This window comes from Pteronotus mesoamericanus, unplaced genomic scaffold, assembly GCF_021234165.1.
Source record: "Pteronotus mesoamericanus isolate MK-2021 breed Mesoamerican mustached bat unplaced genomic scaffold, CSHL_Meso_final scaffold_83, whole genome shotgun sequence".
Lineage (NCBI taxonomy): Eukaryota > Metazoa > Chordata > Mammalia > Chiroptera > Mormoopidae > Pteronotus > Pteronotus mesoamericanus.
This window is the reverse complement of record NW_026555328.1, coordinates 285,718-305,457: the sequence shown is the minus strand read 5'-3', so window position 1 is coordinate 305,457 and position 19,740 is coordinate 285,718. Positions and strand designations below refer to the sequence as shown.

At 48.0% G+C, this 19,740-nt stretch overlaps 2 protein-coding genes across 3 annotated transcripts; both read right to left on the bottom strand.

Annotated features, from left to right (window-relative positions):
* Nucleotides 1-347: 347 nt before the first annotated feature.
* Nucleotides 348-14,154, bottom strand: FADS1 (fatty acid desaturase 1). 2 transcript variants are annotated; one of them, XM_054563787.1, is made up of 12 exons: nucleotides 13,870-14,154; nucleotides 11,711-11,821; nucleotides 10,948-11,145; nucleotides 10,175-10,276; nucleotides 9,942-10,070; nucleotides 6,361-6,421; nucleotides 4,757-4,833; nucleotides 3,745-3,842; nucleotides 3,441-3,537; nucleotides 3,075-3,154; nucleotides 2,843-2,968; nucleotides 348-2,486 (listed from the first exon to the last, which is right to left on the bottom strand). In XM_054563787.1, the coding sequence occupies exons 1-12, from the start codon at nucleotides 14,059-14,061 to the stop codon at nucleotides 2,435-2,437; spliced, it is 1,323 nt and encodes a 440-aa protein (XP_054419762.1). In that variant the 5' UTR covers nucleotides 14,062-14,154; the 3' UTR covers nucleotides 348-2,434. The 2 variants fall into 2 exon arrangements, with proteins under 2 accessions (XP_054419762.1, XP_054419763.1); XM_054563788.1 differs by lacking the exon at nucleotides 10,948-11,145.
* Nucleotides 14,155-18,975: 4,821 nt separating this feature from the next.
* LOC129062754 (40S ribosomal protein S27-like) lies at nucleotides 18,976-19,352 on the bottom strand. The gene is given in 2 exon segments (XM_054563794.1): nucleotides 18,976-19,157; nucleotides 19,159-19,352. Coding segments are annotated over 2 exon segments (270 nt in total). The 3' UTR covers nucleotides 18,976-19,081.
* Nucleotides 19,353-19,740: the final 388 nt, after the last annotated feature.

Genomic DNA, 19,740 nt, shown 5'->3' with positions numbered 1-19,740 from the left:
AGGGACTACCCATATTAAGACTAGAAATGAGTTAAAGGGTGAGGCCATTGCCTCATAATAGGAGGAAGGAATGCATGTAAAACCTGTCAAGTATATCTAGCATTTGAACATGGGTATCATGGAAAGGGGTTGGTTTTTCTTGTCCTTGGCATAGTCCACCTGTGTTCTGGTGTTTTCTGCAGGTCCTGATGTTCCTTCCCCTGCCCAAGGGGCTGTGCGGGGACTCATGTTCAGAAAGAAGTCACCGCCATAGAGGTAGACAATAACTTAAAGCATAGGCACAGGGAGCCCTATTGACATGTGCAGAGGAGCATTGTGTAGTACAAGGGAATAGCCTTCATTTGGTCAAAATTAACTTTATTTTTCAGCTTTATTTCATTGGAATGTGTTAACAAAATTGGCACATACCAAAAGGACACTGATACTGGGCTTAAGAAAATGCCTATGGCCAAATGGTAGGAAGAAAGTAACTAGGACAAACAAAGAAGTTGGGAGTTTTTCAAAAGTGAGTTCAGATGTTAGTTCTGCCATGATCTGTGACTGGAGGCAACTCGTCCTAAGTCTGTCTTCTCATCTATCATTAGATTTGAGGTTACTTATGCAGTTTGACCCTTTTGTCACTGGTATGTAACTTTTTGGCCATGTGAGACCACACTGGTGTAGGCTAAGGAAAGAAGGCCACATGTTAGAGGTTCTTTGAGGACCTGGACTTTGCTTAATAAGCTTCAATGGGTTTGCTCCGCCTAGGCTGAAAGCCGTAGAGCTTGATGGGCTCATGACACCACACCAAAACCTTAGGTAGCAGGGAATGGAGAGATGAAGAAGGATCAGCACCTTTTCTGAAGTGAGGAAGCCACTGAGTATAGAACTCTTCAATTCTAATTTAAACCAGGTTCTGCTGAAATGAAAAAGATCTGAACTCCTCTGCAACCTGTTCTCCCCCATCTTTTTAAATTTGTTTTGACAAACCTCTGCGTAATCACGACACCCTTTCCACAGGTGGTGCCTCTAGTCCCATCCCAACCTGCCTTAGGACCCTTGATCTCCCTGATTCCCCTTCTCTCCCAACACTAAATGCAACTCTTCCAGGGCTTTGCTTTGTCCTAGTTTGAGGTTCGTTTCTCCCAGTGTCCCACATGCTCAATATGCCTGTGGTAGATGATGGTGAACAGGCGAATAACCCTCTCAACTGGACTGAATGGCCATGGTTATGGGGAGGAAAGAGGATATGAATGCTGATGACAAGCCCTGGAGTGAAGGTGGGACTCCTGGGGCACATTTTTATGTTAGCTCTGGAGATGGGTTAAACTGTTTTTATCCTTTAAAAATGAGATTTTAACAAATTGCATTTCAGTATTAGAAGACTGAGAGATTATCCTAAATTCCTACCTGGTCTCCAGCAGAGAAAGATACTTGAACAGAGCTGACAGAGTAAGGTGCCTGAGACAGCAACAAGTGATCACAAACTTCTGTGTCTTTATCTTCCTGTTTCTGGTTTAGAACTATGAAGTGATTACATTTAACTCCACTGCTCCTGCTCTAAAGTAATGCTGTAAATTTATGTTAAAACTTATTACAGCCCTTAGATCCTTTATGAGCGAACTTGTGTTTTCCTCATGACTGGTAATTCAGTATCACCTACCTTGGTCACTATGCTCACTGACTGCTATTGTATTAAACTTGGAATTAAAGGTAGGGAAGCTAAAGGAAACCATTGGGAGCCCTCATTTGTTTCTAAGGAGAAAATTAAATTGCCCATCTGCTCACTTGTTTATGGAGCAAGAAGTGGACTCCCTGTCATAGTTTTTTTGCCGCATGTGTGCTGGTTAGAAGAGGCAAATCAAAAGCTGAGGGGAGTTTTAATGGCCAGTAACTGCTAGCCATTTGGCAAGACCCCAGACCTAATGTTCCCTTGATACTTTGGATGGAACATGGAACCAAAATCAGTAGTGGGAGGAGTATCTTTGGGGGCAGATGTCTTAACACCACAGTCCTGGCCTTTGCCCTGCCTGTTTCTACAAATGGAGAACTTGCTTCTCCAGTAGCCTGAGGCAAACTGATGATAGTCCTAAAATGGGCTGGGCTCCCAGGTACTGGGTGGATTCTCTTGATTTCTGGGCTCGGCTGGTCCTCCCTATTCTAACACATTCCTGACGCCCTCTTTGCTCACCAACCACCTGCATCTGACATAAGAAAAAAAAGGAGAAACAAAATTCACATCCCTGCCCTAACAGTTCCATCCCTTCTTCCAGGGGGCTTGCATGTCCCCTGCCTCTTTGCATCATAGACCTGCTAAAGATAAAGGGGAGGAATTTGAGCCAGAGCCTGTATCTCAAACCAACCCCCTCTTAATATTAGAATTGTAGTGGCACTGTCCCTCAAGTTCCCCTCTGCTTTGGCTCCAGAGGCTCCTCTTCCAGATGAGGAGCTGTTGTTACTGATGAAGATAGGCATCTAGCCAGAGTTGCCCAGACTCCTTCAGTGAGCTGCAGAGACAAGATGGGAGCAGGCAGTGAGGCAGGGAGAAGCTGAGCCCCAAAGCCAAATCACCCACCAGAAATGTAGTGGGGAAGCTCTACAGAGGTTTGGAAGTCCATCTTCATGATGTAAGGCCCCCTTCCATGTGAATACTTTCCTCCCCTTTGGGAAACAGCTTGAGCCATGGCACTGAGAGCAAAGGACTGACCTGGCCACAAGACCAAGAGTACCCTGCTTTTGCGTTGGTGACCTCCATTCCATTGGGGAAATCTTCCCATGGCTCCAACCCTACACTTCACCACCAAGCCCACTGCCCTGTCCTCTTCCTGTGCTACTAGTCATCTTCCCAGGTTCAGATACTCACTGAACAATGTCTGCGAAGGCTGAGAGCAGGGGCTTGGACTGGTATTCTATGCCATGCTTGGCACACAGGGACTGCACCAGGGGAGCCACTTTGTGGTAATTATGTCGAGGCATCGTGGGGAAAAGACTTCAGGGAGAACAAGGAACAGTCAGTGGCTCCTACATTCTGCTCCCACCTACCCCCCGTACATGGACCCTGCCCAAGACCCTGCTTCCCAGATCTCCCTTCTTACTGGTGCTCAATTTGGAAGTTGAGATGTCCACTGAACCAGTCATTGAAAGCAGACTTGTGGACGTTGCATGTTGCCTGGAGCTAGAGGGAAAGGGGAGGGAGAGAGCATGGCTCTGAATACCAGATGCAAAGGCCAGTCCAGCCCTCTCTAGGTAAGGCTGTCTGAGAGGAGGGTCTGTGGGACTGTCCCTGGCCACTCCCTTCTCCACATGGTAATAGGAAGCAGCTTCAAGTTAATGACGCAATGCTGCAGGAACTTATGTTGTTAGTGCTCCCCTGAACCCCCTGGCCTGCATCTCTGCCCACCCACCTTTTTTTTTTTTTTATGTTGTGTCATGCCTGGGTCTTCCAAGAGACCGTCCCTTACCTGGGTGGAGACCCAGTCCCTGTTCTGATCATGATCAATGTGCATGGGGATATGGTTCATCTGTGTCACCCACACAAACCAGTTGCTTTCCAGGAACCTGGTGGGTATAACACACAAATAAAAACAGGACAAGTAGAGCCCAGAGTTCTTGCTCTCCTTTAGATTATTGCTCCAGTCTGGTCACCTTCCTGAGCCAAGGCCTGAAACACACCCGCTACCCAAAGCTGCAGCACAGTTCCCAGACCAGACTGGTTACTCCCAAATTTCATTTCTTTGCCAAACCCTACTCCCCATGTAATACTACCTGACCATGAAGAAAAGGCCCAGGAAGCCTTTCAATCCTAACAATGGCACATAAGTGATGAAGATGCGGACATAGAAGGTGATCATCCAGGCAAAGTCCTGCAGTGAAAGGCAGAGAGCATTACAAATGGTGCAAATTCACTTTTCACTTTACCTATTTCTTTGCATGGTGTGACCATTCTCCTGGGTATCCATACTGGAACACTGAGTCATTGTTAGCATCCCTCTCAGTTGCCCAATCCCATAGTTTCTAGTGCTACTGCTCCTTTTTTCCATCCCTGGAGGCAGCCCATCCCTCCTTGCCTGTTTCCTTCACAGGCACCACAGCCTACAGGATCTCCCTGCCTCTAGCTCCTCCCAACCCATCTAAGTCCTTCATCTCTTCACCATGATGCCAAATGAATCTTCCAGCACCATGGCTCGGTCCATGCCAGCACCCTGATCAAATCTCCAATCACTTTTCTGTACCATGCCCCTCCCCTGACACTTGAGTCCTCCACAGACTGTCCAGTGGAAAACTCACCCCTCACTTCCAAGCTTCTCTGCTCAGAGTCCATCCTCCCTCCACCCTACCTCTGTCTTGTATACCCAGTTAGAAAAGTGACTTAACAAAGCCTCTTCTGATGCCTCTCATCCAGCTGATGTAGTCAAGCCCCTTTTGGAATCTCAGAACCTGCCTATACCTCTTCTCTGGTGTCAACTACATTTTGCTTCATCAGAAGTTTCCTGAGAGTAGGTGCCGTCTCTTACTCATTTTCCCCACTCCCCAGCCTGCCCTGGCTTTAGGCCCAGTACAGGAACCTCAGGAAATACTGCTGAATGATACAGGACATTGGGAAGCAGGTTGTCTGCTGAGCCCAAATCATCCTACCTAGAGCTATACCTGGTTCTATCACTTCACTCTAAAGTAGGCCTGGAGTAAATCTCAGTCGATTTCCCCTGGAGAATAACTTTCCCCTCCCTCGGGGTACTAGAGACAAAGGAAGTGGGACTTTTGGGCTCTGGATACTCACCACCCACTTCTTCCGCTGGATAACAAAATAGAAAATATACCACTGGAAGTAGAGAGGCAGCAAGGCTGGGGGCCCAACTGGGGAGGAAATGGAGACAGGGAGGAAGTGTGAGCAGCACGAGGGTCACTAAAGGGCTGGTTGGTGCTGGATGGATAGCGTCTAGCATCTCTGCCATCTCCTGCCTTTCCAGCTGCCTTTCGTTGGAACCAGCAGGCACTGAAGGTGGGCATAAATGCAAGTCTGAAGAAGGCAAAATCTCCCAAGGGGATGCCAGGACAGTGAGGGGTGGGAGTGGCAAGCTTTTCTAGTGACAGAGGACAGCTAGGGAAATCCAAGCTCTACACATGGAACTTGCTCTGCTCCCATGTCCCTACAAGGGCATGGCTAATTCTCCCCAAGTTGTCCTGGCTGCAGCCCTGCCCCTGCCAGGGATCTTCCTACTGCCCCTACACCTATCCTTGCAATCTTCTGCCCTATATTCCTGGCTGCTCAACCATGCAGGTGAAGGGACAGGAGCAAATAGTGAGAGAGAGAGAGAGAGAGAGAGAGAGAGAGAGAGAGAGAGAGAGAGAGAGAGAGAGAGAGAGAGAGAGAGAGTGTGTGTGTGTGTGTGTTTGTGTGTGTGTGTGTGTGTGTGTCTGTGTTAGGGGATAGGGAGCCCTGCTGTTCCTTCACAGGCCGAAAGCTCACTTCCTTGGACTTGGGAAATGAGTTTGTGGCACCCAACCTGAAGCCCCAGAGGTCGGCTGTGAGAAGGGGCAGAAGTGCTTCTGATAACACTGGGAATTGAAAAAGTGGACCACGTCCAATGCTACCCCATTTCCTTTTTTGTATCTCTTCTCTGCATAACCTCCACATTGCAATGCCTACCCATAGCTCCTCTATCCTGAGGTGTCATGAATTCCAACAGTCTTTCTTCTGGACATTTCTGCTCCACCCCCTACCTTATCCCCTTCTCCATTAGGGATGGTTGGTAGTAGGCAGTTAGGGTAAATTCCTTTGGACTAAAATGGAATCAATGAAATCACCCTCTCCCTTCCTTTAAAAATGTGAACTTTTTAAGTTTTAAAACTCAAAGTTTAAGCATTATGGAGCAGATTTTTTTTAAAGGAGGGAACATAGAGCAGTCTTCAGAAAGCGCTTAAGACAACTACAGAAATGTTTTCTCCTTTCTCCCACAGCTCCTCCAATTCCTCTTCTGGTCCAAACCTCCATAGCTATATCTACAAGTCCTTGGGGGGTGGACTGCACCCCACTGGGTCACCTTGACCCAGGTCTCTGTTTAACAAGGTTCCAGGTGAGGTTTAAGGCTAATCAGGATGGCTATACCTGACCACTCAGTTCTCTTGTGGAAGCCAGGGCAGGACAGGAGGAACTGGTCTGCCCCCAGGACAGATGGCTTTTGACTAAACATTAGCCTAACTGTTGACTTTGCTTAGTTGAGATGGTAGATTGCTCCCAAGCAGGGAGTAATCTTTTGGGATGGAGTACTTCCTCCAGCCTTTACCTAAACTTCTGTAATCCCTTGGAAAGTCATTTTCTCCTCACATCCCTTCAGGACCCCCTCCCAAAGGAGTCCCCCTATATCGGAAGGGAATACTCACTCAAGAAGAAGTATTTGTGCTGGTGGTTGTATGGCATGTACTTTTTCTTCTGTTTCCCAAGCTGTGAAGAAAAACAAATGCAAATCAACATCCACACACCAGTCACCCATTTCCCTCCCCCTTTGACCTTGGCTGTTCTCTGCTCAGGAGTCTAGGCCTACTCTAGGGGTTTTCAGCTTGTTGATACTATTGAAAGGCTCCAGCAGGCCCAGTCTTACCTCTAGCACCTGGCACATGAAGCCCTGGGCTTCAATCTGCTACATGTACCAGCCTCACCACGGCATGCAGCCCAGTGGTCCCTTTCCACGAGATGCATACACAACAGTTCAAGTCCTCAGGACTCCGCACATTTATCAAAAGACAACTTTCGTCACAAGGTTTCCAGTCCCCTCTACCTTCTTCCCTTCCTTTCTCCCATCTGGTACCTTTCTGACACCAAAGTCTCCATGGAAAACCATTTTTACTGCTACACCTCAGTATTCCCTCTACATCCACCCCTGATATAGCCCATCAAAATATTTTTGGTCTCTTGACTTTAAAATGAGCTTTATAAATCCCTTGAAAGCTAAGCAAAGTTTGGCAATTTGAAGATGGCAAGGTTTTTCCCAGCAGGTGGTGGTTATTTTGTAAGCCTACCTGGTGAAGAGATAGGCTGGGGCTGCCAGGTCAGCCAACCAACGTGCAACCTCTAGCATGAGTGCACAGAAACATGACAGCAAAGCTCTGCTGTCTAAGTTGATGGCCTCTTCTGCTCCTCTTGCCCCACTTAGTTTTGGCAACCAGGGAACCACAGGGCAAAGAGGAACTCCATCCAGAGCAAAATGCCTGCTCATTTTTCTTTCATAAGTCTACCCACTGTTTTGACAGGTCATTTATTAAGAGTTTATTATGTGCAAGGCACTTCTGCTAAATGAAGCATTCTTCCTCTATTAAATGAGTTATTCAACAAGTATTTATTGAGCACATACCACGTGCCAGGCACTATTCTAGGTGCTGAGGATACAGAGGTGAACAGTACTGAGTCCCTACCCTCGTGGAATTTGTAACCTGCCACGAAGCTGGTGATAAATCTGTAAACAAGGCCCTAGCTGGGTGGCTTAGTGGATTGAGTGCCGGCCTGCAAGCAGAACGGTCACTGGTTCGATTCCCAGTCAGGGCACATGCCTGGGTTGTGGGCCAAGTCCCTGGCTGGGGACGCGTGAGAGGCAACTCATCAATGTATCTCTTATACATTACTGTTTCTCTCCCTCTCTTTCTCCCTTCCTTCCCCTCTCTAACAGTAAATTAAATCTTTTTTTAAAAGAAATCTGTAAACAGGACTCAAGGTAGTTATAGATTAAAAACAATAAAATGTAACAGTGTGAGGAAGGCAGTGTTTTAGCAGGGGTGGTCAGAAATGGCTCACTGAGGTGCTTCAATCTAAACTGAGAACTGAATGATGAGAACAAGTGAGCAATGTGAAGATTCAGGAGAACAGCATCTACTGCAGAGGGAAAAGCCAGTATAAAGGCTTGGGATATTCAAGGGACCAAGAGGCCGGTGTGACTGGCAACAGTAAGCAACAGGGGAGAATGGTTGAGAAGGCCAGAAAACTAGGGCTCGCCAAATCATGTCGGACCTTAGAGCGCCCTGCTAAGTCCATGGTGAGGAGTTTGATTTTACTCCAGTGGTGATGGGAAGCCACTGGGGAGCATTCAATGGGTGTGGCATGACCTGCTTTGTGCTTTAAAAGGCTGACTGGCAGTGGAGAGAATGAACTATAGGGGCAGGTATAGTCACAGGGAGACCAGTGAGGAGGCTGGAGCAATAACCTAGGACCTAGATGGACCAGACCTGGGGAGGGAAGCAATGGAGCTGAAGAAGTCGATGGGTCTGGGGCATGTTTTGGGAGCAGTACTACCAGGGCTTGCTGATGTAGGGATAAAGTTCATCCCACCCCAAGCAATGTTAACTGAGACGGGGAGAATAGAAGAGGAGCATCTGTCTTATGTGCTGGGTGGGTAGGGCAGAGATCTCCTCCTACTTTGAGACAGTTATGCCTCAAAGGGAGCCCTGTCCACTGTTGCCCCCTTGAATGGCAATCACATGCCATTATCCTAATAACTGCCCCACTGTGCTTTGACTCTTGGGAGCCAGAAGGGTTATGTTTAGGGTGAAGCGCCCCCTGTATCTCTTGTCCTCCAGGAGAGCTGGGAGGCCCTGAGGTAGAGCAGCACAGGGATCAATGCCCAGTTAAACAATACCCACAGAGGGTGAGTCAAGCTCTAAGCAGCCTGTAGCCTGGGCATTTACTAACATACAGGCAGCCTATCTTCAACCTCATAACTAGGCAAAAAAAGGGGAGGATTAGTTTGGTCACAGATCACTCTATTTTTAGTGTCTACAGATGGGAATTTCCTAAAACCCTAGTGCCAAGAAGCAACACTGGCATGGTGTGAGAAAGTTTTCTTCCACTTAGACTCTCACCTTTTTCAACTCCCTGTAATGATAACAGAAGTGCTACCAAGAGCTCCATGCTCTGCCTGATAAATAACCCATACTACCCGCAAAGCAGCCACCTGAGCCAGGAGGGGGCCAGGGTTGGTTTGTTATCCCCAGCATTGACTATAGCAGTGGGGGACATAAGTCCCTGTTTAGGAGGTAGGAAAATTAGGACATTACAGACAGGTGAGACACAGCTTCATGCTAGGGGCTCCTTGTGCCAGAACAGCCAGTGCTGCCAAAGCCTGGCCACAGAGTTCTTCTCCTGGCCAGAGGGGAGAGGGGAGCCAGGCCACCTTGAACTCATGCCTGGAACTGAACCACCTTTAATGACAGTTTAATTCTTGGCAGGCTGAAATGTCATAAAGTGGTGAAAGGGGACCTGGCAGAAATCTGACTGCAGCCTTGAGCCTTGGGACAAAGGGTTTTACATTAACTTTTCAGAGAACTCTGCAGGCCATTCAGAGCCCTCTGTTGTATTGTCCTCATTGAAAGCTCACCAGATGTCCACCCAAAGGCATTCTTCCTTTAGCAGCTGCATTACAATTCTTGCTCACAACCTCAGATAACAACTCAAACCCAACACTGACTGACCACCCTGGAAATGAGACTGGGATCAGGTGGGTGGGAGGAATTATTTGGTGCATGAATGTTCCAAGCACTGGGGGTCAAAAAGAGTAAGAGAGTCAAGCCCTTGATGGGGAAACCTGTGACACAGTAGGATATCAAAGAGTAAGAGAGAGGAATACAGAGCATGGGGCAGGGGAGATAACCGTCTGGGGTAAGAGTTTCAAAAAAGCATTGGAGGAGGGCCATCCATCACCTTCAAGGATGAGCAGGCATTTGCACAGTAGCCTGCCAGCTATCCTTTGGATACCTTTATACAATAACTATTTTCCTGATATGAACTCACTAGGAAGGACAGGTGATTCTGTTCGCAGCCCGTTTACAGCCTGTTGCCTCCCACAACTTCCAAATAGCCAGGCAGCCACCTCCCAATGCCTTCCCCACACTGACAGCATTGTGAGCATCTCCTCCAAAGCCCTCTATGCTGGCATATTTCCATCCTCCAAGACTTTTCCAGTGATAGCTCTGCTCACCTCCACAGAGAGGATCTTCCCCAAGGCAAAGAAGAAGGGGTGCATGTTGATGTCTGGGTCTTTGCGGAAGCAGTTGGGTTTGGCATGGTGCTGGAAGTGCATGTGGTTCCACCAACTGGCAGGGGCCCCCTATGGAAAAGTAGGGATGTGAATACGTAAGTTTAGTGTCCCTCTACCCCCCAAGTAGTCCTCATTAGCTAGAGTTTCAGGAAGGCCTTCCCCATCCCACTGACCTTCAGATGACCAATCACAAAATGATGTAGCAGGTGGTTCCATGTAGAGGTGCTGAAGACAGAGAGGTGCCCAAAGTCATGCTGCAGCCAGCCGGCCTGGGCCTGGGTGAGAAGGGTTAGTGCTGAGGGCAGCCCACCAGCCCAGCATCCTCTCACTGACCTCATCCACCTAGGCCTGTGATGGCTGCAGTACCCTTATTGAGCACTTTAAGAAGAGAGTTGGAAGCCTGGGCCTTAACCCTGGCTGTGGCACCAACTCACATGAGAGTTGGGTCAAAGCACTTTCCCTTCCTTGTCCAGTAGTTTCCCTGGCTCTGGAGATCTGTGACTTATGATGGACTGAACATCCAGACGACGGAAAAGGACAGAAAGTGACAAACTCAGAGGCTTGGCAAATGGTTTCGACAGCCAAGTATTAAATCCCAAGCATTATTAGGATGTTGGGCAGTCTTGTGGTGGGGAGGAAGCCAAGCTTTGCTGATAAACCAGAGTCTTGGTTCTTGGCATACTTGGGTTGTGGCAAGAACCTGAACAGCAAGAAGGAAACCCCAGGAGAAGCAGCTGGAGAGGCAGTGAGAGAAATGAAGGTGCACAAGTGGCTAACGAGCACAAAAAAGCCATGACAATGGAATGTCTGTTCTCTTTTTGCACCAAATCCCCTGCAGGTCCTTGGCTCTGCCCATCAGAGAGGGCACCTTGGCCTCCTGAGGGGTACAAAGAGCTTTTCCTAGGAATGCTGAGTACAGCTGTGCTCTTAAGCCACGGGCTCTCACCTGAACTGTGCTGAGCAGCACTGCACTAAGGAGGAAGGGCACAAAGGACGTTCCAAAGACCCAAAGAGTAAGCCAGGCAGCAACATCCAGCAGCAGGATGTGTAGTAGGTACAGCAGGAAGAACAAATGGTTGGCTTTCATAAGCCCCATCTTTTCCACTGTGGCCCGTAGCTCCCGGAACTCATCAGTCAGCTCTTTCTGAGAAAGAGAGAAGAGGGAGAGGCTATCCTTCCCAGCTGCAACCCAACCCTGCCCTTGAGTGACAAGGGCCCTCTTAGGCTTAAACACATCCACTGAGGGAGCAGTGGGAAAGTCCACTGCTAGGTAAAAATACCACAAGACTGAGGATGACAGGAGGAGGTGATAGAGCACGTGGACTTTGGAAGTTAGATTTGATTCAAATCCCTGCTCCGCCATTTACTAACAATTATGCTCCTTGGCCATGATGCTTAACTACTCTGAGCCTCAGCATTCTCATCTGTAAATGTTTGAGGAATATATGAGGTTATGCTTGGCACAGAGTAAGTGCTCAAGATAGGTCTCATATTTGGTGATGATGGTAATCATGGTGGCCTTGTGAGAACTGTGGGTTTCAAAGCCCTGCTCCCTTGGGCCTGTGACCCAGTGACTATGCAGAAGAATCAGGGACCTCGAGACTCCTAAGAACTACTGACTGTAGTTACCTATGATCCTGTCTAGGCCTTCTGTCTTCCCTCTGCCCCTCAACAATCATACAGTCTCCAAACAGCAAACAGGGTCTCACATTCTTGGTGGGCTCAAAGCTGGGCTGCTCCGGAGACAGTTCTCCAATCAGGAGAGAATTCATGTACTTCCTCACAAGGCCCTTGTTGATGTGGAATGCCACAAAGGGATCCTGCAAAGATGGGGAGAAGGCAAAACTGTGAGGAAGCCAGCCAAGACCCTCGAGGCTCTTGGGGTGCTCCCACCAAAGGTCATCTTCCTGATCCAGCAAGGAAGCTGTATCAAAGTTCTAAGGGACACCACTTCCCTCCAACCAGCTGCCCTTTAAGGGTGCTCATACCTTTTCTAGGAGTCCACAGCTCAGGATCACCCACCATCTATTGTCTAGTAAGAAGGGCACCACGCCAACCAATAGGAAGCATAGGTAGGGGGACCACAGAAAGACCTTTCCCAGCCTTTCCTCTGGGCGGTTCTAGGGACAGCTTTTACACATGAATTTCGGTATTGGTGAGTAACAGAAGGGATGAGAGGGGCTATGAGACTTCTCTTGTCTTTTTCTGTGGGACTGAAGCCCCTCTCTGTGCTAGGATTCTCAGTAAGTGATAAGGACTCCTTGTATCAGAACCGGGGAACTTTCTCCTTCCCTCAGGGCCCTGTTCTGGGTGGGCTTTCCATGGGAGCCCTAGCACTTTGCAAACACCCTGCCCCAGAACTGCCTTTTTTTTTTTTTTTTTTTTTTTTTTTTTTTTGAGGTGGGATCCTAGGTGATAAGATTAACAGTTTAGATCAGGAAGCCCCAGGCCCTGTAGGGAATCCACAGGAGAGGCGGGAACGGGGGCGGAGCCGGCAGCTGGTGGCGCCACACAGCCGGACCAATCGCCTTCCCAGCCCGAGGATGGCCCTCGCCCCAAATCAAACTGCAAAAAGCCCTGGCGTTAATGCCTGTTCCCCTGGCGCATGCGCGAGCCCATAACTTAGCCTTTGGCTACGGTCTGGGCTTCCCAGTGGTCACCCCGGGTGAAAAGCGCAGGCTCTGTCCTTGTCCCCCAGGCCGGCCGCATAAAAGGAAAAGGCCCTTACTCTGAAGCACCTGTACTCTGTTGTGATATAATGGGAACTCTGATGGGCCCAGGCGCACTCCGAAATGACAAGGGCTGACGGTGGGTACAGCGGGAGAGGTGAAGCCGCTGCGCCCGGGGTGGGAGACAGATGTAGGGAAAGGGGACAGTGCGAAGCAAACACTCCAACCTTTGGGTCCCAAGGGAGATCCCCAGCTCTCCAACTCAGCAGGGAGGCACCAGGTGCCTTAGCGCCGAGAGCCGGGTGGTCCACAAAGGAAAGCAGAAGGACTGGGGCTAGGGAGCGAGCTGACTTCGTAGGGCAGCCCGAGGGAGGAGGGTTAGGACTCCGCATCGGGACTACAGCCCGGGAATGCAAAAAAGCTGTCTGCTGCAGTGAATAGCTGGAAACCCGCTCGCCTGCGGCTGAGTAACCACCCCACAGGTTTTGAGGGCCGTTCTGGGGTCCTCCTCAAATGTTAATACTGCACATCGCCCCCTCCCCTTCAGCATGCCACTCCCATTCCCTCCCCCGCCCTCCGGTGTACGAGCAGCCGCTATCCCTCTCCGGCCGGAGCGGCCCCTTCCCCACCCTCCCTCCTTCACCCTATGCAAGGGTTCCCAAGACAGTGGGTACCAGGTGGTTTCCCACCTCATCCCTTACCCCAGAGTGGTTCCCTCTCCTGCTCCCGCTCGCGAGTGTAGCCTAGAACGCTCAGTCCAGAAGCGGCTGCGCTCCCGTCCCAACCATGGTCGATAACCCCTGCCTTCCTCGGCCGCGGCAGCAGCGCCATCCCGGAGCCCTGCATTCTCGCTCTTCTCCCTCCTAGCCCTGCTCAGGGCCGGCCCACGCCTGAAGACTGCAGACTCGCGGCCACAGACGGAATGCACGCGGGGCCGCGCGGCCCTTTGTTCGTGTGTGTGCGTTGCCAGACTCCATTCCCTACTCCCCAGACTCGTTTTCACAGCCGCCCCTGCCTCTGCATCCAGTGGCCACAGTACACCCAATCGCTGGGCAACAGGTATGCTCGGGCGCCTCCAGCTTTCCCCCGAATTAGTTGGTATTTGGCGGCCGACGCCAAACTTTCGGCTCGCGCACTGAGCCTCCGGCCCGGGCCACCGGGCCTCGCCTCCTCTCGTGTCCCCATCTGGCAGCGCTCACCGTAGCATCCTGCCCCGCATAATGGCTGATAACCCGGGAGCCTCCGGGGTGCCGGCGGGTGAACTCGCTTATGTTATACACCTTCCGTTCGATCACCAGCCATCGCTCCTTTTCGCGCCCGGAGCGCTGTGCCACTTCGTCCCATGTGAAGTAGCGCAGGGTCTGCCCCTGGGCCGGGGTCTCGGGGGCCATCGGGGCCTGGCGAGGTGCTGCGCCGGCTGGGGAGGAGCGACCAGGCGCGCGCTCGGGATCCGCGGATAGCGCGCGGCGGCCTCGCGTGCTCGGATATCCGGCCTGCTGGCGCGCCCCCCGGAGCCAGCCAGCGGCGTGCGCGGCTTTCCGCACCCGCACCCACGACCGCCGGGCCTCTCTGCGCGCGCTCTTATTGGTCAAGCCGCATGGCGCAGAGAGCCCCCGCCTTGCAGAGAGGGCCGGCGGTAGCAGGCTAGTGGCGGGCGCAGACGCACGCCCCCTCGCGGGACCGGTACCAGGATCGACCCTGGATCCCACTTCCCCGACTCGCAGTTTTTCACTACCAGGCGCCACAGGCGGGATAACGGTTCCGGTGGACTCGCGAGGTACTGGGCCAGTTCGCTGGGGATGGCCGCTCCAAGTGCATGGGCTGCCCTTGCGGCTTGAGGGCAGGAGTTGCTCTGCGTGCGGCAGGGGAGGTTGGGGGGCAGTGGGGCGTGGCGGGGCTGCGAGCGAGGCCGTCAGTCTCGCGGGGTTAGGGAGCGTGGGGGGTGGGGGGGAGAGCAGCTGTCTCTGCGACCGAGGTGGTCCCAGCGGAGGAAGCTGTTTAAGATGCATCATCTTTTTATGATCGCATGCTCTAGTGTCCAGACTCTGACCCTCTACAGTGCGCAGCGGTGCCCCTGGTAAACTCCTATCTCCTCGGCATGCTGTTCCACTTGTTGTGTGGCCTAAAGTAACACTCTGAGAACCCCTGGCAATTATCTTGTGAACAGCGTAATTAAAGTTTATTGGGGGGGGGGGGGGGTGTCAATGCTTTACTTTGCTCAATATAATATTAAAAATGCCCTTCAATTTTTGTAACCCTGTTTGCCTTTTTGGTTCATTTTATTTTTGTTCTGTTTTTAAATTAACAGTTCCTTAAAGAAAAGAAGTGGCGGAGGCCTCCAGGAAACCCTGTGTTCAGAGCCTGGGTCTTCAAGCTGAGGCATCTACTCCATTCTGGGGGTACCTCGCTGTACGAGACCTTTTAAATAGAGAGATTTGTGGCTCAGAGTTCTGGGCTTTAACAAAGAGTAAGAAAGAGGCTGGGAGCACCAGTCAAGGAGCTGCTGCAGTATGAAGAGACCCACAGTTTATGTGCTACATTTTCTATAATGCAACAGACATTTTATACAGCACTGACTAGTGCCAGGTAACTGTTCTTAGTGTTTTGCAAATATTAACTCGTTTAATTTTCATAGCAACCCTATGAGGTAGAAACTATTGTTAACCTCATTTACAGATGGTGACACTGAGCCACTGAGATGTCATTTTGTCACATAGCTAGTAAGTGGCAGACTGAAACCAGCTTGAGCTCTGAACTCCTACACTCTGCTGTGTCTCCTCTGATTACACTACTGTGGGGACGGACACTCGGGTGGGATTCTGCAGACAAGGGAAAGGAGTTTTATCCCATGCGCTGAACTAAGTCTGAGTGCTAAAGACCAGACCAGGAGAAACATGGCAAGATTTCTGGTAGAAAATGACCTTAATGCATTCAATCCAAATCCCTCATTTTATAGATAAGAAACTTGAAGTTCGGAATGGGGAAGGGACTTCCCCACATGAGGAAATGCGGGGAACCTGGCCTCCAGTTAAGAGGCCAGGTTGCTGTACCTTGCTCAGGAAAGATGGTTCAAGCACAGCTGCTCCTTTGTACAGCCAACTTTCCTTAAATAAATAAATAAATAAATTACCAACCTTGCCCAGCAACTCAGCAGTGTGTAACGAACTATAAAATTATTTGTACTCTTTGATCAAGTAATTTCACTACTGGGAAAATGGGGCGGGAGACTGCAAAGATGTTTATAGCAAATTTAATAGCAAAAACTGGAAACGACTCTAAGTCCTGACAATAAGAAAATCATCAAGCTCACTGGGAGATATTAGCACACTGAGGACTTGTAGAGGGATGGAAAATAACCAGAATATGAACTAGATCGGTAGGTAGGAAATACTTTGCAGTGAAAAAAGCAGAACTCAAATGGATCAATGATAGGTAGTAACAGAAGAGTCTGCCATGATGAGAACATTTCATAGTTGAACATTCTTAAGCTCATTTTTCTGATTTTGCTTAATTTCATTAAAGAAAAAAAAAGTCCTTGGTTAAACCATTATTCCTGTAATGAAGGTATTACTTATACTTCTAGTGGGAATGTAAATGGACTAAACTTTCTGGAAAAATAGTTTGGCAACTTCATTTAGAACCTTAAAAATGTTTCAAATAATTTCATGTATAGAGATGTAGTCCAAAGAGATCCTTTGGAAAAATATTTAGAAAATATTCATTGAAGCAGCATTTATAATAGCAAAAAAAAGGGGGGGCCAACTACCCATCATTGGAATATTATGCAGACATTAAGAATAATGTTTTTAAAGAATAAAATTTTAATGGCTAAGGAGACAATCACTCTATAGAAAAAGACTAGATGGTAATAGTAATAGTGATTATTTCTGGATGGGTGAAGCAAAGTAATTTATACTTTCTGTAGCACTTTCTGAATTTTATATAATGAGTATGTATTACTTTTACAATCAGAAAAAAAGTTTATTTTTAGAAAATCACACCACTTGGAGGATGATTCTATGATTAAACTCACCTACCTGAAACCATTAAGCATTTCATTCAACATTTGTCGACTGTCTGCCCTTTGTTAGATATTTCGAGAGAAGCTCAAGTACAAAATATAATACTGTATAGATCATATTTAGCATAAGTCCACTGAGAAGGACAGATAAATCACTGATTATAGGTCAATAAAATAGAGGCAAATTACTTCTCTTTCCATTATGCAACGTTTGAACCATTTGTGTGACTTGACTTTGCAAGTGTCCTCATAGCAGTGTCGCGTATATTAGCTACCTCCCTATCTCAATTGTAACCTGAGGCAGAGACTATAGATTCTGTTCAGTTCTACCTGATACATAGAGTAACCTAGTTTGAGGTTCTGTGTAAAATCAATAAATTTGTTGGACTGATGGTTTCAACCTGAAAAAATACAGGTCACTAAGCAAATGTCCCTATCTTCCTACACAATGGTTATGCAAATTATAAACAAACCATTTCCTGGCCTGAGTGAAGGGACCAAATGAATAAAACCTTTGCCTCCTGGGTTCTGTTGATCCTTATCGCAGAAATTAATCGCATGCTTAATGCCAGGATGAGACCTGCGAATACTCCTAATTTTTGTGGCTAAATTTACTAAGGGAAGAGAGAAATCAGTTTAAGACCTTAATGCCAATTCCAATTAAACCCTATTTAAGTAATATAATTGCTGAAGACCATTGGAATAATCAGATCTGAGTTCACATTTTAATCTGTTTTGACAAGGGACATAATAGTCAAAGGACATGATCCTTTACAAAGTCAACAGGTATAGCAGGAAGAATAGAAGTTGTGCTGAGCCCCTGCTGCAGTCTCCCCTCCATGGACAGCCCCTCAGACCACTAAAGATCAAAGCCATTTTCCTAATATATATCTTTCTGTGAACTTAGGTACTCCATGGCAGGGGTCCCAACTCCTGGGCCAAGGACTGGTGCCTGTCTGGCCTGTTAGGAACCGGGCCCCGAGGAAGCTTTCCTGATCTCTGCCTCCCCGCTACTGGGTCCTCAGTAGAAAAACCAGCCCCTGGTGCCAGAAAGGTTGGGGACTGATGTTTTATGGGGATGAAGTGAACACAATGCTTGGCACACAGTAGGCAGTAATAAAGTTAAATGACTCAGTGTTAAGTCTTTGTTTTAAGAAAAGTCGTCTATAGTAGTTCTCTAGGTTAATGTCAAGTAACATTTTTACAAAATAATTTATAATGAAAAGTGCTTAAGTGAAAGAAAGGATCTCACAATCACACTTGTGTTAGAGGCAAAGGAAGAACTAGAAATAGATTTTTTTTCACTTCACCATATTCTAGTAACACAGGAGGTCGGGGGTGAGGAGCCGTGGAGGCTGAACTCACGGGATTTCCTTAATGTTGTGCATTGTTTTGTAGACTGCGGACAGATATGTGGAACCCTCTACAAGGTGACTGGCATCCAAAGACCTGGGGCCACCACACGCAATCAATAGGCCTGGGGCTGGAATTTACACCAGCAACATTTTTGCTTTCAGTTCCTCTCTGCAGTAGTTTCTAAACAGTGGCTTCAAGAAATGGGTTTGATAAAAGGCCACCCTGGCTCAAAGAAGAGGTGGTAGTGCCATTTTGCTGTTGTAGCTTCTCTGGGGCATCTTCTTCCTCCCAGGCCCCTACGCCTGCCTCTATAAAATGAGGGAAGGTAGGCCTGAACAGTGAGCTCCCAGTCTTCAGAGTTCCCCAGGCACTCATGGCAGCTTTGGCTGGTCTTTTCATGTAGCTTTACAGTACAAAGGATCTCTGTTGAAAACAAAACAAAAAGGCTCAGCTTAGAATGCTTCCTTACAATGAGGAGGAGATTGTTGACTTTACCTTGCAAGCCATCGTTTACATATACCCTAATATCTCTTTCTGTGTTTTTGGACATTTGTTTAGAAGTTTTTGCTTGTATAAAATTGCAGTGATGAACTTTTTTTTTTTTTTTTTTTTTTGCCCAGAATCAAAATTGTATTGAAAAACTGATACCAAAATAGACGATCACTGTTGTATACTTACAAAATTAAATGTAATTACATTATCTTGGTAGAGTAACTAGAATTACTGAAGTGATAAGGTTCTCTGGGATATAACACAAATTTAGGAAGTTGTGTGGATTATTAGTTTAACAATAATTTAACAATGGATCAAATACATTGCCAATGGATCAAATACATTGTTAAATGGATCATTTAACAATGTATTTGAACAATAAAATTAGTTTTATTGTTCAAATACATTTGTCTCCACCTTCCTGCCACCACTTTCCCCTGCCCCATCCACCCCCAGCTCCCACCCTCAGTCCTTCCCCACTTTGGCTTTGTCCATGGGTCCTTTATACATGTTTCTTGATTTGACCCTTCTTCATTTCCCTGTTACCCCCCGGCTTGACTTCTAAATGAACACCCTTCCATGAATCCAGCCTTTCCTCCTGTCTGCTGGAACAGCACCAGAACAACCTGCTCAAAGAAACACCACCTGCACACGGCTGAAACCTGTGATCTTGTAGCAACCTGGACATTTTACAGCCATAAAATAAGAATTTTGACTTTGAACTGGCCGTTTCTTTTTATGTTGTGGGGTTTTTTTTTTGTTTGTTTTTTCCTTTTCCAAGGAGGAATATGGTAAATCTCTAGCCAAAGGCATGTCGCTCCTTTTGCAAGTCCAGTCCCTCAAGATCTCTGAGACAACATCCCTGGCAAGCAGCACAGTGATCTGCAGTGATGAACTAAAAAAAAAACATTAGTTTATAGTTGGACATTTTCTAAGGATAAGTTCTAAATATATCACTAGCCGATCAAATGATAAGAACATTTAGGCTTTTGTTATTTGTTGCCAAATTGCTTGTCAGCAAAGTTTATTTATTGAGCACTTACTGTGTGCTCTTCAGTTTCACCACAGCTGCCTTCACCAGCATGTGAAAGGAATGTCTTTGTGCTGCTCCCTGGCCAGCTGCCTCCCCACCCGTATTATGACCTCCAAACATACAGAAAACCCCGCTGGGTCTGTCCCAGGAGTCTCCCAATGCCCCTGA

Bases quoted from the DNA above. Each gene is read 5' to 3' on its own strand.
- FADS1 (XM_054563787.1), bottom strand. From the start codon at position 14,061: ATGGCCCCCGAGACCCCGGCCCAGGGGCAGACCCTGCGCTACTTCACA. The intron at 3,155-3,440 runs GTAAGGGACGGT...CTTTCCCTCTAG, and splicing joins GGGACTGGGTCTCCACCCAG to CTCCAGGCAACATGCAACGT. The intron at 2,487-2,842 runs GTGAGTATCTGA...TTGTCTCTGCAG, and splicing joins GCCTTCGCAGACATTGTTCA to CTCACTGAAGGAGTCTGGGC.